The 18,133-nt window shown below is 40.8% G+C and overlaps 3 protein-coding genes across 4 annotated transcripts; all 3 read right to left on the reverse strand.

Annotated features, from left to right (window-relative positions):
* Positions 1-2,089: 2,089 nt before the first annotated feature.
* On the reverse strand, positions 2,090-5,877 carry LOC102708733 (UDP-galactose transporter 1-like). Its single transcript, XM_006658964.3, has 5 exons — positions 5,264-5,877; positions 3,266-3,515; positions 2,947-3,154; positions 2,558-2,789; positions 2,090-2,481 (listed from the first exon to the last, which is right to left on the reverse strand). Exons 1-5 carry the CDS (start codon positions 5,372-5,374, stop codon positions 2,269-2,271), a joined length of 1,014 nt encoding a protein of 337 aa, XP_006659027.1. The 5' UTR covers positions 5,375-5,877; the 3' UTR covers positions 2,090-2,268.
* Positions 5,878-7,220: 1,343 nt separating this feature from the next.
* LOC102711006 (PHD finger protein EHD3-like) lies at positions 7,221-11,077 on the reverse strand. The gene is made up of 6 exons (XM_006659677.3): positions 10,791-11,077; positions 10,345-10,554; positions 9,945-10,232; positions 8,661-8,750; positions 8,412-8,456; positions 7,221-8,324 (listed from the first exon to the last, which is right to left on the reverse strand). Exons 1-6 carry the CDS (start codon positions 10,896-10,898, stop codon positions 7,395-7,397), a joined length of 1,671 nt encoding a protein of 556 aa, XP_006659740.2. The 5' UTR covers positions 10,899-11,077; the 3' UTR covers positions 7,221-7,394.
* A 1,169-nt stretch (positions 11,078-12,246) lies between these two features.
* Positions 12,247-15,837, reverse strand: LOC102711284 (F-box protein At5g39450). Of its 2 annotated transcripts, none has more exons than XM_040527202.1 (2): positions 14,116-15,837; positions 12,247-13,093 (listed from the first exon to the last, which is right to left on the reverse strand). In XM_040527202.1, exons 1-2 carry the CDS (start codon positions 15,765-15,767, stop codon positions 13,090-13,092), a joined length of 1,656 nt encoding a protein of 551 aa, XP_040383136.1. In that variant the 5' UTR covers positions 15,768-15,837; the 3' UTR covers positions 12,247-13,089. The 2 variants fall into 2 exon arrangements, with proteins under 2 accessions (XP_040383136.1, XP_040383135.1); XM_040527201.1 differs by having other exon boundaries at positions 12,247-13,097.
* Between the last annotated feature and the right edge of the window lie 2,296 nt (positions 15,838-18,133).

Raw genomic sequence — 18,133 nt, forward strand, 5'->3', positions numbered from 1 at the left:
AGGAAAATACCAAATTGCAAAAGATCAGTATTGGGCCTTTGGGTGAAGTGGCCCAAATACGTAATTTCATTTGTCCTTTCATAGTTTCATCTTTGGCATGCTCATACTAATTCCTTAGAGCATCCCTAACGACTCATCTAAATTTGGTCATCCATATCTTCATTTAGATGATCATCTAAAATATTTTTATCTTTTATATCTCTATATACTCCAGCAGATGATCTATATATGACATCCTTCATATCTATTTGGAGGATTGAAGAGAGAACATCTAAATATAGAGTTTTTCTCTCCTAATATAGATGACATCAAAAAATAGATGATGGGATAGATGTTCTGTTGGAGCTTAACTTTTACTCTTCTGAGCTGTTGGGGATGCTCTTACATCCCATTACATTGTACGTATAGTAGTTCTGACAAACAATTATGGCAACTTTATTATCTTTAAAAAATACATATACGTATCAAAATTTACACTAAGAATTCTAGTACCGTGAAATCTAGTACGGAGTACTCTTTATTTTGTTATCATGTCTCCCCGAGAGTGAGAGATACACTGCTAGCAAAAGCGCGTGTGATTTCAGCCCCAAGGTTGATCGCATATTCAATTCTCAAAATATGAGTCTACTTTTTTCTTAATTATTTGACACCAAATTCCTTCTTGGTTGTAGGGGTGAAAACGGGATGGATATTACCCGTTCGCCCGCCCGACCGAATTAATTCGGGACAAAATCAGGTACCCGGAAGATAATACGGATTTTGGAGCCGGGTTCGGGTATTTTTTTTCGGATACAAATACGGGTTCAGAATATGGTATCCGACGGATACGGATTATACTGCCAAAAAACGGATAGTACCCGGTTAAATATCCGGATGTGACCTGGATAGTTATAGCCCATCAAAAACCCATGTTGCATTCACGTACTATTAAAACCCAGTAACAAGAAAACCTTATTCTAAGTGTTCCATATGCATGTACGCTAACTTTATTTATAGTTCTTGCCCATATATACTAACATACTAATGAGATAATTTAACGAATCAATTATATTTCCCTACTAGCTTTGGTAATGCTAGTTGTTACTTCCATGATATAGTTATATTTGAGATTTATGTAATAGTTGAATAGCTATTATATATGTGGTATATATAGTTGTTGATTTGATATCCGAATAAGTATTCGTAACTGGAATCATTCGTATCCGTCTTAGCATGTATCCGTTCCATATTTGTGTCTGGCATTATTCGTCTTTGTATTTGTATTGAACAATATCCGTATTCGACTTGATCCCGAAAAGAAAATATGGGTTAGGATACGGGAAGGATGCTATCCGGCCGTATCTGATCCGGTTTCACCCCTACTTGGTTGCCCAACGTATCATGTCTCCTAGTAATCAAATTGGATGCTTACTGCAAAAACTCGAATTTTTTTGAGAATTAATATTATTTTAATGAAATATTGTAAAAGTAGTGGCCAACCGGAGAAAATTGTGAATATAGATGGTTGTCGAACGGGTGTAGTTCAATATGCGCCCTATCGAACGGCTAGCACGCGACTCAAAAGGAGATCAAATTAGATCGACATGGCCTATCGAACTACCCCTATTCAATATGAGGCATGTCGAACTGCCCCTGTTTGACAGGCCCCCATGTCAAACTGCGGCAGATCGACAGTCCCGGCTAGCTCAGCAGTTGAATGGGTGGTGGGCCTGTTGAACTCCCTCCGTTTGATAGGTTAGCCTGCCGAACAGTAGCCGTTCGACAGGCTCCAGTCGAACACCCACCATTCGACAGACCTCTAAATTCGTTATTTTCCTTGGATAGCCTTTACTTTTGCGATTTTCCATTAAAATAATATTAATTCTTAAAAAAATTTCAAAAACTCCTTACAATTGACACTTCCTTATTGAGCAACAAAGACGTAAATAACAAAATAGAGAGGCCATAATGCCAAAAAAAAACAATAGTTTTTGATAGCGCAATAATATAATATGTATATAAAGTCAACTGGACGATCAAATGTATAGCATAATTACTAGCAGCACAAAAATACAACCCTTTAATCCTATGAGAAAAAAGGAAAGAAAAGAGCTTGTTCAGATTAACAAGATTAGCTCTATACCAACTCAACTGAGACTCTGAAGTTTCTATTCTAGTATGCCAAAAGTGCGCCAGGATCAATCCTGAAAGCTGTTAGATGCTCCTTTATTCCTATTGATCATAAACAACCCCCCTCCCCCTCCCCTCGTCTTATGAGTATGAACTAAATTAATTCTTCTCTTGCTTGTCGCCTACAAGGGGAAGCATCTCCATCCGGCTCCTGGGCGTGCGTGGGCTTGGGTTCACGGCCTGTTGCAAGATGAGATGCCTCACATAGCCATAGAAGGTGCAGCCGATGAGCGTGATTCCGCACCCCACAACGTTCATCGCCGAGATCGGGTTCCGAAAGATCATCCAAGAGACCAGCACAGCCACAGCCACCTGCATCAATCATACACCGTTCATCCATCAGATTTGTGAATGCTGAGCACAAATTGCAAAGATTCATGTGTCTCACTTTCAGGTTGCCGGCTACGTTGAAGGTGACTGCTGTGGTGGAATGGATGACGTAGAAGATGGAGAAGTTGAGGCAGAATGCAAGCACTCCAGAGGTGGTGATGATGATCAGTGCAGGGACGATGGAATCATACGTGTAGAGCCAGTTGATCACACCACTCCCTTCCAGCACGATTGCTGGCACTGACAGTATCATGGTTGCAAAGGGTGCCATGTAGTACACTGTGTTAATGCTGCAAACAAGAAGAAAGCATTCAAGTTCAAGTAGGGTAAAGTGAGCTCCAACTGAATTGTTCATTAAAAAACCTCCTGTTTGAATCCATTTTTACTGACAAAGCTAAAAAGATTTCATTTTTACTATCCCAGCTAGAAAAAAAAATCCAGTTTTACCTATCAAATTTGTACCCATGGAGTAGAGACTCTGCCAGAATTGTCTTAGTAGATGTGGCCAGGCAGCCAACCATAGCAGCACAGAAACCAAACATGTTGAAACTAAGCTCAGTTATTGATGTCAACATGATTCCTCCCACTATTGGGACCAAAGAAGCCCAAATGCGCCACTCGAAGTACTTTCTCCAGACTAACCACTGTAGAATAACTGTGTCACAATGGAAGAATCCATTAGAATATGATTACATCAATTGCCAAAAAAGCAGACAAAGAGAATGAACGAATTGACAATAATGGGTTTGGAAGGAAACAGAGAAACCTGTCGTTGCAGGGGTGAAAGATTTGATGGTTTGCATGAAAGAGACTGGAATGTATCTCAGGCTGACATTGCCCAGCACAATGTTTATGCAGAACACAAATGACATCGGGAATATTCTTCTCCAGCGATCCTCTGGGGCAACTTCAATCAGCGGTTTCATCTTGAGAATTTTGATTGCGATATAAGCTCCAATCGAAGAGCATATAAAGTGGACACATGAGACAGTAAGAGGAAACTTGAACTCCAATTTCTGCATCCAAGGGACAAATGAAAACCATTAAACTGATGCCTTTGTATGAATGGTTGAACAGTAATATTATGAAAAAAAACTAATTTTGAACTCCCGATTAACAAAAAGTCAATTCGAAAAAAAAGAACCGCAGACTTCATCACTAAGGATTTGTGCAGTGAGAAAGCATCAAATGCTACAGGGTTTCTTCAATAATACATCATCACCCATGCCACTTTAAGTGATAAAGGTTACTATGACTAGAAGCCTTGCTGTTACTACCCAAGTTGCTTATATAAGCACTTTTGTGTTACGTTGAGTCTACAACCTTGTGGTATAAACTGTTGGTACCTTTAAAACCAAGTTTCACTGATCTGCAAACTTTTTGTGTGCTCGGGAAAAAATGTATCACAACCTTTAGAAATATTAGATAATCGCAAAAGAGTAGAAAATCTTAGATGGAGTTAGAATGGAATGATAAAAAAGACATGACTGCAATGATGAAAAAGACCTTCCTCTGCTCTGGTCATACTCTTACTGTCAATGGATGCGTGCCTCCCTTGCTAACCGCAAAAGGGAGAAAAGGGTATATACATGTCAACACATTATTGTGAATTACCTCATTGGCTGATGATGGACATGACATCCTAATGTCTTGCTGCTACTCTAAGGTAGGGATCAATAACTTCATAAGTATATTTATTTAACTAAGTACAGTCCAGCTTGTTCTAGATTACAGCTGAACTAAAGGTTCAGGCCGTTCCAAATAATGCACTAACTTCGGGAATATAAAATATTATTCATCTACTCAAATCAATGCTTGTTGGTATTAAGATAAGTGAAAGAATACAATCTTATTTTAAGATTTATGCAAATGCATTCAGCTCAGCAGTCATAATTAAATGCAATGAAGAGGTAAGTCGTGCAACATGTCCAAGCATATCCATTAGGCACACTGTGACAACTGAGAACAAATAATCGCAGTCATAAGACAAGCTGAAAGCATAGGAAGAATAGATACACCACTGTACGAGCATCTTTAAAGAAAATTTGACATATATATATAAGTAATTATTATATTAAGATAGACTCAACTAGCGACTGGGGAGGCTGCTTTCTAGCCTATCCCTGAACTAAAATTTGTAGGGAATTGAATAGGAATACCGGCAGACCAGAACTGCAAAGCCAAGCAGCCAAGTATATGACCAGTGACCTATAGGAATTTGTGTTTGGTTGAAATCCAAACAATCAGTGCCAGATAATTACTAAACATGACTCTTAAAGGGAACATAGCACATTAACAAAGCACAGTATCAAACACTGCACATTAGCTGCTGCTCCTCCTCTTATGCAATGGAACAATAACAAAGCACTTTTGGCATCCAACATTGATCTTTACAAAATAATCTTTGATCATCCTAAACTGCATTAAACAATATTCTGGCCAAATACAAAATCAAACACAATATGCGCATAAGTTAACAGAACTCACCAAGGTTTTTCTTATTCATTTGCAATGATATTTCCAATTCACGTTCCAAACAACAGGAAAGGAACATGACGTGTTAAATTTCAGCCAACAAATGAAAAGCTGGTAGCGTCACCAATCATACATATAATGACAACTAAAACTTTACTGCCTACTCTCAAAATCTCAAATAGGATAACTGACCTGCAAATGCACCACTACGAGTAAAAATAGGAACAAAGAAGGAAGAGAAGAAGAATTGAGAGAGAGGGCAAAGGAAAGGAGATGAGAGAATTGCTACCTGGAAGATCCACTTGTTCATGATGATGACGGTGACGTTGAAGCCCCACCATTGGAGGATGGCCAGCACGGCGCGGATCGTGGCGACGTCCCCCATCTTGGCCTCCTCCATGCACCGAGAAGAGATCGGTCCGATCAATTAATCCGAGCTTAGGTTTTCTTTTGTTGAGGAGGAGCTAGTTAATCAGTCAATCAAAAAATTAATCGATGGAAAGGAGGAGGATCCATTTGAGACATGAGGAGCCTTTCTTTCTCTGTCTCTCTTTGGTGTTGAGAGGCTTATAATGGAGGCGGAAGAGGAAGATGAAGTGCAGTGAAGGAAGGGAAGATGGTTTAGGTTGCGAGCTCGATTGGTGTGAGGAATCAATCCCAGATGCATGCGTGAGATGAGATGAGATTCCTTCTTTTTGTTGGGCTTTTTTGCTTCTTCTTCTTCTGCCTTCTACTACTACCAAGGACGTTACGTGTCTAGTCTTCTGTTGGCCTTCGATCCCTTTCTCTTTCAAAAACGTCCATTTCCCCCGGCTTCTACGACTTATATTAAGCAGGCATGTACACCTCTCATGCTTTATTCAATTTTTGTGATCATAAAAATTGTGCTAGCTGCTTTCATTTTTATTGTTTGACTTCAAATTTGCGGCCATGGCTTATTTTATTGTCTTCTAAACATTGCTGCACAGAGCCAACAGTTTCTTACCTTCCTACAAAAACCCATCTCTTTCCCATCGGGAAAAAAAAAAACTGCCTGCAAACCAATCTCTTTCCCATTGGGGAAAAAAAATACTCTGCTTCATTCAAAGTATAATTCAATTGAATGGGTCAAAATGATTTTGAGAAAAATACTCTATTGCTCAAAGCGAAGAAAAGTAGCATGTATTCTTTTGCCTTAATCATTCTCATATTTTCCCTCGGCTTTTACACATTCAATTTCCAAACTGCTAAATAGTAGTGGCTATATATATATATATATATATATATATATATATATATATATATATATATTCATCTTGTCTTTTAAAGTAAATTTTAAAATTTATAATAGTTAATTTTCATTAAAAGAACACAGCTGTAGTGGTCCAGAAGCAAGCAAAACCACATGGCTACGTAACAAGTAGCGGCTAGTACACGAATGCAAATCCTCTACAGTTAGGCAGGCCTCCGTATACACATTAATTCATTCATGTCAACTCCATCCCCTCCTAATCTCCATTATCATGCTCATCATGCACCTGGACATGATAGATGTCACCAATCACCACAAAATCATTAATTCATACTAGTATCAAGGACACACAAATGCATTCATCATGTAGCGACACAGCTGCATTACTTTTCATAAAAAACAGTGTCCCAACACGATATTTACTTAGAAATGAGTATCCTGGGTTAATGATACTACTCCCTCGATCCCAAAATATAGCTATAAAGGATGTTATTTGACTCATCCTAGAAATATAAATCTTGACGTAAGCATGTTCAGATACATAGTCCTAATATGGGTTACATCGCTTATATCTAGATTTGTAATACTACAATATAATAAAACTGATTCTAGTTAAAACAGAGGAGGCCGGAGGAAGTAGTAGTACTTACAAGCTCCATGCCTGTCACACTCGTCAAAACGAAGCTGCACTTTCTTCCTTGGTCTCATGCTTGTCCAAAACTGAATAATAGTTCGTCCAAACGGGCTAGACAAAGCCTCCAGGATTAACCATACACGGCATACAGACCATAGAACGCTTCATAATCATCGATCACAACCTATAAACAAGAGTAAACAATGACGACGCAAAAAATACAAACGAGAAGGAAAAATCATCTTGCCCCCCAAACAACGTTTTAAGAATATCATGACAGGGTGGGTAGGTACAGGACAACATTCACAATGGTCACAACAAGGGGGTAAAGGAAAGAAAACAACACAGCATTCCGTCCAGCTAAACACTACATACACCATCTTCACCAGGTAAGAGTTCTTCCTGTAGAAGTCAACTGCAGTTAATTAAATAAACTACACAACTGATTCAAGTATCAAAGTCGGTGTAAAGCCCTCCAAAGGGCCCAAAGAATATCTTTTCCTGCGCTTGTCCAAGCAGAATCTCAGATGCTAATCCACAAAGCTATTGTGATAATCATTTTTCAGTACCATCACCTTCAGAATCCTTCGACTGATTGACATTAGAGGCATGCTTACTGTTTCCATGTACTTTCAGTACAGAATCCTCATACTTATGCATTCCTTCCTTTGCCCTGCGCATTTTGCAAAATGTACAATACCACTTACCTTTGGGGATAGTATTGCGTGCTGGTCTCATGCAATATATGTGATAACCTTCATCACAGCCATCACACATGACTATCTGGTCATCATCCTTGTCTTGGAAGCACCCTCTGCAGAGACAAGATGGGCAGTACCAGCAACCTAGCTTTTTTTGTTGCTCAATTGCAAGCTGGCTTGTTTTCAGGCACCGGATATGATAGAACTTGTAAACGCAGTAAGGATGACCGCATACCATGAATCTCTTGTCATCATCTTCACATGTGCCACAGTGTTTGCACAAGTACGACAGGGCAGTTGTCGAGAGATCTGGTTCATTGTCTTCCCCCATGCTTGAGACTGAGCTCCCCTCTCTTTCTTCAGGTAATTCAATTTTGCTGGGAAGCTTGGGATCTTCTTCTGGCTTCACCAGCTCAAGCTGGTCACACAAAGCACAGTTACCACCATGCAAGAAGTCATTGCCAATATTATTTGTGGTATCCGAAGCCAATTCATTTTTCTTTAAGCTGCATGTTGAACAATGCCAGTTTTCTGGTATTTGCTTAATATCAGGATTGAGTAGCTTGACACATGCAAAGTGGTACATGGTGTCACACAAATCACATATTAGGCCTTCTTCACCATCTACCTTGGTTCCACAACCATCACAAGGGCAGAAATCACGGCGCCCAGGTGGCATGGTTCGTTTTGGTATTGTAGAATGACTAGAATCACATGGGGCCAACTGCACGCTGGTAGTTGACTCCTTTGTGACAAAGTGGGCCGCACCAGCCAAACTTGTTTCCTAATGACGAAAGCAATTGGTAAAACCATTATTATCTGTGCCTGTGAAACCTTGATTAGCAAACATGTCCTAAAATAGACAACTTACCTCTATTCTGTGCTCAGCCACCTCAGCTTCAGAAAATCCAGAAGCCTATAAAAGAATTTTTTTTCCCATTAACAGTGCCAATCATAAAAGAAACAATTTCAATAGGCCATGCATCCAACAAATTGTGGCACAGTTGCCAATTGTGCAGTAATAGATTTATGTCAAGTTGAATTGTCAAAATATAACCATCTTGATGCTAGAGCTATTAATTGTGTGAAGGGGCTTATAGAAGATAAACTAACAAGTTACCTGCTTTTGATATGATACTCTTGATATAGTTGCAAGGTTGGTCGCTAGACCTGTCATCTCTCGGCCAACTTGCTCAAACTTCTCCCATATCTACAATATAGAAAACATATAAATAGTTCTATTAGAAGGAAAGTTCAGCCAGGCACCATTATCATATATTTCAGCGGTTTCGCCTATATGTTACACAACCTCTGAAATGTTTGTGCATGAACAATAGAATGTAAACGAAAAACTCACAGATGAAAAATCATATCAAAGACAACTGGTAAGAAAATCAATAGAAGAGCAATTGTTCAGTCTTTGAGATGTGCTAGCACTAGATAATATAAAAGTTTCTTTTTTGCATGTTGTGTCCATTTAAGAAAGCAAGTGAAAAAGTAATAAGACCATATTACACTTTGACCAAAACCTCAGCATGCAGTATGCATGAGACTTTCCAGATTTTGATATGTCAGTGTGTGCCATCCCCCAGCTCATCCACATTGTCCACTTCAACCATGAATCCGAAAGGAGGTGGCAAGTTGTGGATATCAGATGAAGCATCCAGATAGAAATAGAGAACATTAAGTTATGAAGACATCAGAAGGGCTAATAAATGATATCAAGCTAATAAATGATGCATGTCGTAAACTAGAGTCGACGATTATACACCTTTTTGCCAACTTCAGATGGAGATTCTCGAATAGAATTAAATAATTAAGGGTTCTTTTATCTTGTGTTGGTGTCTTTTAGTTCGTAGTTTCTCTACATTATGTTAGTGTGTGAAATTTATTCATGCACGGACTCTGTAATAATTGGTCGTAGCTCGTTGAGCAAAGGCTGGAATGTTATTCCATTATCTAAAAATCAGAAGGGCTAAAAGACAGCTCATCCTAGGCCAAATCACCACACAGAAAAAAAGAACATTGCAGTATATACTAGTTTTCCACAAAATTATAGATAAACATAGCTGGGCAGATACAGGTACATGTATGACATTTAAGTTAACCAGCTTTCCAACCCTAACAACCAGAGAGACGGGACGTTATGGTACAACTCCGTAGGATTCTGCTGTTTGAATAGTTCAAATAATTTGGAACGATTTGAACTACCAGTCATAAAAGAAACTAATAATCAGTTGAGCAACGACAACATCCCATCAACCGACTATATGTAGAACATCTCGATCTTATAATAATTTATATGAAGTTTTTATTAGATGAAACAGAAGAATGAACACTAGCTTAATATTATTTCCCACAAATAGTAATGGTTTTATTTTGGAAGTAATAAAGAAACAGTTACCTGCTGGATATCATCGTCAAATAGCGAAGGGTTTTGGGCATAATCTCCACCCCTCATCTTGGCATCAATTTTTTCCAAGTCAATGACCTCAACAGGTTTTTCCACATGGAAAGTCCCAACTAGCAAATGGCACAACATGGCAAACTTGTGCGAGACAAGAATGTCGAAGAGGGCATTGTTACACATTGCTTTGTTGGCTTCGGAACACGGTGTGGCCGCTGCATCTTGTACAGCCAAATCCATGGCGACCACTTTGTCTTCTCCTTGGTGATTATTACCTAGGTTACCCTGGTAATTAAAGTGGCAATGGCAAAGACCACACATTTAGGGAAATTGCCAGCATACTTAGGGAGTACATATATATCCTATCCTAGAAGAAAAGAAAAGCTGTTTGTCATACTTTTAAGGGAGTGTGGGTAACACCATTGTTGAGGTGCCAGACGGGCTGGCAGCCATTGTACACGAGTGCATCATGGATGCAGGTCTGAATTCCACCACCCTGGCTTATACCGGGGGATTGCAGGAAGGCATGGAGAGTGTCCCTCCAGCTAATCCAATGTTCTTGGCCGTCTTTGCTCGGATAGGCACCGGCTGCCATGGGTGCCAAAGGCTGGAGTGCAGAAAGTAAAAAAAAAAAAAAAAAAACACTTAGCACAAGTAGGAGATACCATGAGATGAGAGATTGTGAAGTGGCACAAGAATCCAAGCAAAGCAATGCAAGAACCGAGAGTACAAACCTTGGCGAGTACAAATCGAAGCGAAATCTAGAGAAAAGAGACGAGAGAGAGAGAGAGAGAAATCTTGGGAGGGAGGGAGAGAGAGAGAGAGAGAGAGAGAGAGAGAGACCGGTCTTTCTTTGAAGCGGCGGCGCTTGTAGGTGACGAGGTCTTCCGTCGGCGGCGGCGGCGGCTTGTCCCTCTTGCGCGGTGCAGGGAGGCGGTCCTGAGAGGCCATCCAGCTCCAGCTGCGGAAGGGGAGGAGGGAGAGCTAGGGTTTGGATGCGCGGGCGGATTTGGGATCTCAAATCCCAGAAGAAAAAGAGAGAAGCGAAGAGCAACAAGGAGGAGAAGGAGCGGGAGGGAGGGAGGATTTGTTTGGAGGCGGCGGCGGAAACGCTCGAGTCGAGTCACAGCTCTTCCAATCGGACACAAAAATCTCTGCTCACTTCACAAGGATTTTGGATTACCTACGTCACTAGGGTTTTAATATGCATTTATAAGATCTCAAGGATTAGAGACAAAGTAACATATTTTAATATGTATTTACAAGATCTAAAGGATTAGAGACAATACACAAACTAACATGGTTATACCGTAAAACCAATACGTAAAGTACTGGATTCTTTTCTTTATTGTAGAAGATCTGTAAGGTGTTTAATCTTCTCCCGAGAAGTAAGCAACTCTTAGTGAGATAAATGATAAAAAGACGATGACATATATAACTTGAAAAAAGACCCCCAAAAAAGTATATATCATACTAAGCGTAAATTAAGATGACATGAAAAGACGTGCCAACATAGGTATTGGTATATAGTACTATGTTACACATTGTCTTGTTACGTGCTTTTGGATCCATCTAGAATACGCGCGAGAAAAATACTATCTCATATTTACAAAAAGATAACTCTAATTAATATCATATTAAATGAAACTACTTTTATCTATGATATAGTGCTATGATGGTATCAAGCTATCTGTCTAATGCTCGGTTAACCAAGACTAGAAATAACATTTATAACATTTACCGATCAATGTACCCTTGAATGTGCATTTAATGGCACAAATGTTTCTTTCACCTTTAACACATGTTCTTTCTTATGTCGATCCAATGAGGATCACATACATATGTCGTCTTACATTTCCTTATTACATAATCTATTTACACTCCTATTGTCTTCTAATCACTACTCCTTGTATTTATATTATAAATTGTTTTAGCTCTACAAAAATTGACTCATAGATACACACCAAGATGTTCATGGACACCACTTACCTCACATATACACAATCCTCTTCTTCCCTATAAGGCACTAATCTAACTCCCTACGAGAAATTTGAGGTGACTTAAGAGCATTTTCAAGGCATTGCTAAAATTTACCTCCTCAGATCTTAATTTAGTTATCCACATAAAAAGATTTTATGTCTAAATTAATACGTGAAAATATTTAATGTCTAAATTAATGTGCATTCCATCGTACTCTTCCTATACTCTCTCTACCTCCCTATAGATCCCACGGATAGCCGTCAGTTATGTGGGAGGGAGAATTGGCCATTGATGGGACAAGTTAAGAAATCAAATAATATGACAGTACTCTCTTGGAATTTATTTTTAATATATTGCTAGAATTCAACATGGACAGTTATTTGATCGTTCTCCTCTAAATGAATAGACAAGGAGTTTGAAAAGATACATAAAGCAAATAAAAAAAACTTTTTTTAATGGGTTTTGCTGCCCGACCCGGTACTCAAATGTTTATGTGGGAAAAGCATCCAAAACCACTAGAGGGGGATGCAACTATAGAAGATATGAACTGCAAAAATCCACTAGGAAGAACACTTTTCATGACAACTATCAAGGAAGAAGAAACAAGGTCAACTTTGCAGCCTTTTTCTCCCCACGTTTTTTCACTTTTATGCTTCTTCTGCCATAATGAATACACCACCGATTCACCCAGAGATATATCATGGCAAAATAATTACCGTGCCAGCTTCAACTTGTGCTAGTCAGCCAGCTGTGTATACCTCCAAATTTGCAATTTCACATAAATGTACCTTTCAACTCATGCCATTTCAACACCTGGCATTATCATCCATAGGCTGGATCTGGGATTGCAGCTCATTTGCTAAATTTTGACATTTTAATTTACTGCGGGCACACACACAGATGGATATATGGTGCCATTTCCTTCAGGACACAAATATACCATATTAACACTGCTAAACATGCTCCTTCCACAAGTGGCAGCAGCGGTACATCGAAGCATATCAATTCACGGTGACTGGCCAACCATTTGGGGGGAAAATGGGGGTTTCAGACCTTCATTACAAGGCATATGGCAAGAACTGCATAACATGAACCACGAACGATCTTTCGCATCGCCTCTGTATCAGGTGATAACATCATAACAATTCACCAGCCCTGTCTCTTACCTGGCTGACAGAAGGAGTTTCATCTTGTCAAGTGACTGCATAGTATAAATAACCAAATAGACAGGATGCTAGACTATACAAGAAAGAGCATTTGGAAGTAAAACTAAAGGAAACTAAAGTAAGTTCGATCAAATATTCATAAACCTGTTTATCAGGACATAGAAGGAAGTTGCCATGTGTATATAGGGGTAGAAATCACCCACATAAGTCAAAAGAAAAATGAAAGAGTTCTAGACAGTTTGTACATTGTCCAGATTATACTCATAATACAACTTCATGCAGACAGCCATATTTTGCATGGTAAGCAGAATCCTCAGAGATTCATGGATCATCCTACCTCAGTTTATGTGATTAATAGCACAAGCCAGCTAGTAGGTTATGCATAATTCAATTAGCAATAAAACAGTAGCGTAACAAGCCCCACATAGAAACTACACGAAGTGTTTATTACCAGTAGTCAGTGCTCACTTGTTTTAAAGTCCTCTAGTCCAGAATTTTTGACTGTGCTGACTAATGTTTCAGAACAAACACAAATTACCAGTTCCTGATGTATTGTGGCCATGTACTGAGAAAAGGCACATATGTATTTTGCAGTGTACTGAACATATACCCTTCAGCTGTTCAGCAGGTATAGAATGATAGGCTATCTACTTCTATCGGTCATCATGAGTACTGACAACTTAAAATTTACATTATAGGAATAATTAAAGAACACATGGAACAGAGCTAGGATCACTACAATTAGGCTTAACATGCTTATCCTGCCAATAACAAATGGCTGCAAGACAAAGAAAAAATGGTTGAAACCTCCAATGACCTAACAGCCAACAAGAGCCCACAATTTAAAGTTTGGCATGGACAAGCAAGCAAGAGCTCACTATCTAAAGTTAAGCATAGAGCGTCTGATTTTTGCTCACAACTGAATTATCAAGAGAGGAGAAACCTACACAACATGATAATACACCAGGGACTGAAATTCGTAGCAGGTATCACGAGGTTAAAGAGGTGCGTGATGTGAATACCTTGGAGAAACTGGGCAGCTTGTGTTGCTGCCATGTGGCACGGCAAAGACATTGGAGTAAGACTTTGTGAGGTAAGCAAAGTTCTGTATCGGCGGCAATGCAGGCACACGCTCCCCTCTTCTTATCATTTCCTCTAGGTCCAGCCTTTGCAAGGTGAGGACAGCCTTGTTCTCTCTCCAAACAAAGGCAAGCCGGCCATCCTGGAGGACAAACAGCGATCCAGGCTTTAAGCCAGGATACCTGAACCCATAACCATTGGCAATGCCGTCCCCGGCAAAGCTTCTCTTGACCTCCACACCCCGCGACTCCTCATCAGTCTGCCATGGAAAGGGCTCTGTGGATGGCTCACCGACCCTCACGATAAACATAGAGGACCCGTTCGGATGCACAACATAGTGTGTACCCTCCAACACCTTGGTTGCAATCAGCTGAAGCTTCCCTTCGCTGTCATCCTCATACGAGAGCAGCAGGAAGAAGAGCGCCTTTCCAGGTTTGCGCTCATCCTCCGGCTGCCCTGGTGGCCACCCGAATGTGCCTCCCCACAAACCAGCATACTCCCGGCCAGGCAAGGGCAGCTGCATCGTCAGCTTGTAGAGCGCGAACCGGTTGTCGTGCATGCTTGGCCAATTGCGGTAGATAGACAGCCGCATCCGGGCACCCCGGAGGCTCAGACCAACACTCTCTCCGGCGCGCATGAACTCATCCAGTGGCAGATGCTTGGGGTGGGCATACTCAGCCCTGGAATTCGCGGACGCTGACCGGCTCACCATCTGCCGCAGGCTGTTCCTGACATACCCGGCAACCGCCGAGAAGCTCCTCCGCAGCCGCATCCTGTCTCCGGCAGTGTCGGTCGGTAGCGCCATCTTCTTAGCCCCGATCAGATGCGCCTCGATTTCCGTCCTCCGCACCATGCCCCCGCCTGCGTCGCCGTGCAGGCGCAGCATCGCCTCCCGGCGCGCGGCGAGCAGCGGGAGGTCGTCGTCGGAGCGCGCGAAGAGCGGGGCAGTGGCGAGGTCCGGCGGGAGGGTGACGCGGCAGGCGGCGACGAGGGCGTTGAGAAGGCGGCGGCGGTCGGCGAAGGCGAGGCGGGAGAAGTGAGAGACGGGGGGCAGGCAGGTGTGGGCCTCGAGGAGGAGAGTGTTGGCGTGGGGGTGGAGGGAGGCGAGGAGGCCGGGGAAGAGGGAGTGGTCGTCGGCGCCGTGGAGGAAGAGGAAGGCCGGGTGGCCGCGGGCGTCGGCGAGGAGCTCGAAGACGGGTGCCCAGAGGAGGCGCGGGGAGAGCTCCTGGGGGATGGAGCGGACGGCGACGAGGGAGAGGAAGCCCGGGAGCGCGACGACGAGGTTGCCGAGCTCGGGGTTCTGGTGCGCCCAGAGGCCGAGGAGCGGGGAGGCGGAGTGGAGGAAGCGGCAGACGGCGAGGGAGGAGTCCCCCAGCGCGGCGCGCCAGGCGATGAGCTGGGACGCGGCGGGGAGGAGGCGGCGGCACTGGGCGAGCCATGCCTTGTCGGCGGTGGAGACGGCGTGGCGGAGGCTGCGCGAGGCGGCGGAGAGCGCGAGGAGGTCTCGCGGGCGGAGGTGCGCGGAGACGAGGGCGAGGACGTCCTCCGGCAGCGACAGGATGAGCTCCGCGCCGTCGCCGGCGGAAGACGTCATCAGGATTGGATCGGGAGGTTTCCTTTCTCCTCTCGATTATGCCTACGGACTAGTCAATCAAAAAACAAAAAAAGAGGATTTTTTTTCTCTCCTTTTTCTTCCTCCACTCAGAAAATCACTGGGAATGGCGATTTTTGATGTAAAAATACGATTTTTATTGTATGGAGTCGAAATGGAGAGAGACTGAGAGCAATGGAGAGCACAGAGAAGGAGAAGACCGATCTGGATCTTGTTCTACTAGTCCTAACAAAACGTACTTAGCGTCAACTTAACCAAAAATTTATTAGTTCCAATTGACCAAAATCGTAGAAATAACATCCCCGGTGTGTTTCAGCGAACTACGACAAAATCAATTCTTTAAGGAGCGTTCCTAAAAACCCATCGTCTCCTGCTTTCGTGCCTGTATATCTAGATTTATTTATATACCAATATAATTTAAGATTTATACCATAAAACGGAAACCAATATATATATTAAATTTTAAAAAAAGAACTCTTTAACACAATATCAGATCGAAGATGCTACCCGATGCAAAAGGATTATAGGTGATTGTTTATGTTTTATAAAAAATCAAACGTCATATAATTTATAAATAAAACTTTTATATATATATTCTTAGCGACTTAAAGTCAATAAAAAGTTTTGGTAAAAATCCTAAAATCAATTTTATATTTAAAGTTAAATATATAAATTTTACTTATAAATATAAATGAAAAGATGAGGTCGTTAGTTAGATCTGAGCTTAGCAGTTTGACTCCAAGTTGAAACAACACGTGCTCAAACTATTCCGTAGTAAATTACAGACGGACAGTATTATTACATCTGCAAATGGATGAGATTAGGAGCCACTGTCCCACTGACTTTGACTGCCCGTCCTCGCCGGAGTCAACTGGATATTCCAGGCCTTTTAACTGGTCATGGCGGCTGGGCCCACTACAAAGTGACATGTCGACAGCCCATCACTGTACTGTATTGTCAGCTGCATCTTCTCACCAACTTACTTTATATTTTAAAACTTAGGGATTGTTCAATGAGGCTAAATTTTTTTACCCCGTGTATATAAATTTAAAGTATTAAATATAGACTAATAAAAAAACTAATTTAATAAATAAGTGGTAATCCGCGAGACGATTTTTCTAAGCCTAATTAATCCATAATTAGAGCATGTTTATTGTAGCATCACATAGGCTAATCATAGATTAATTATGCTCAATGGATTCGTCTCGCGAATTAGTCTAAGATTATGGATGGTTTTATTAATAGTCTACGTTTACTGTTTACAATAAGTGCTCAAACATTCGATGAGACAAGGGGCTAAAGTTTAGCCCTTTGACCCAAACACCCCCTTAACTTTAAAATTAGTTCTATAGTTTTCATCATTGTTTTTTTACCGTATTTATTTTTGATTGCCAATAATATATGGATATATAATTCTTAAAAAATACTTTTAGTTACTAATAACTCATTTCATGTGTAATAAGAAAGAAATGAAACAATTAATGTAGGAAACGGGAGGCCACGTCAAATATGTCTCCTGTCAAATATATGTATCTATATATGTTCTCTTGGAATTAATCGTAAATCTGCTGACGTTGGATCGTGGAAGCTCCTCTTTACTCCAACAAATGTAATTTAGTCATATTGTAAATTTCATTATACGAATAAAATTAAAGTATTAGAATATTTAACGTTAGTACAGGTCTTATATATTATAGTAGTATTTAGATTATTCAACCGCTAGACACATTTAGGATTATTTTTTGCAACCAAGTATTATAAAAATTCAAAACATGAAAAACGCACATTAGGATGCCAAGTTTTGTTTTCTTAAAACACAAACGAATGGTTGAACTGTGGTATTTTGTCGAATCACTTGGTATGCACGATTTTCAGTGTGACGATTACATTACGATGATAACAGTCTGTTCCTGTCACTGCCTGCCTGCAGTGACGAAATGGCTGTCGTCACAGAAGGTAGGTCACTAACCATCTTCTGTGACCACCAGAGGACATCATCATTGATAAAGTGACGAGAGTTCTCCAGTCATTGATGAATGACGAGACAAATTCGTCATGACAAAGTAAATCGAATAACGACACGTGTATGATAACTAGATGACAAGGCGGGTGATGTGGCAAATGACGTGGCAATTCACATTCGGCTCATATGGTATGGGTTTTTTTATTTACAATTAGAATCAGGCCAAATGGCCCAAATATTTTTTTTGACCCGGCTACAAATTTGCTTTTAAATTTTTTTATTATAGCCCAATAGTACAATTCTAGCCCATATTATGGGCCAGGCCAATTAAAAAGAAATCACAGAATATAAACCAAAACCATTTGTATAATTATATTATAATCAC

This window comes from Oryza brachyantha, chromosome 8, assembly GCF_000231095.2.
Source record: "Oryza brachyantha chromosome 8, ObraRS2, whole genome shotgun sequence".
NCBI lineage: Eukaryota > Viridiplantae > Streptophyta > Magnoliopsida > Poales > Poaceae > Oryza > Oryza brachyantha.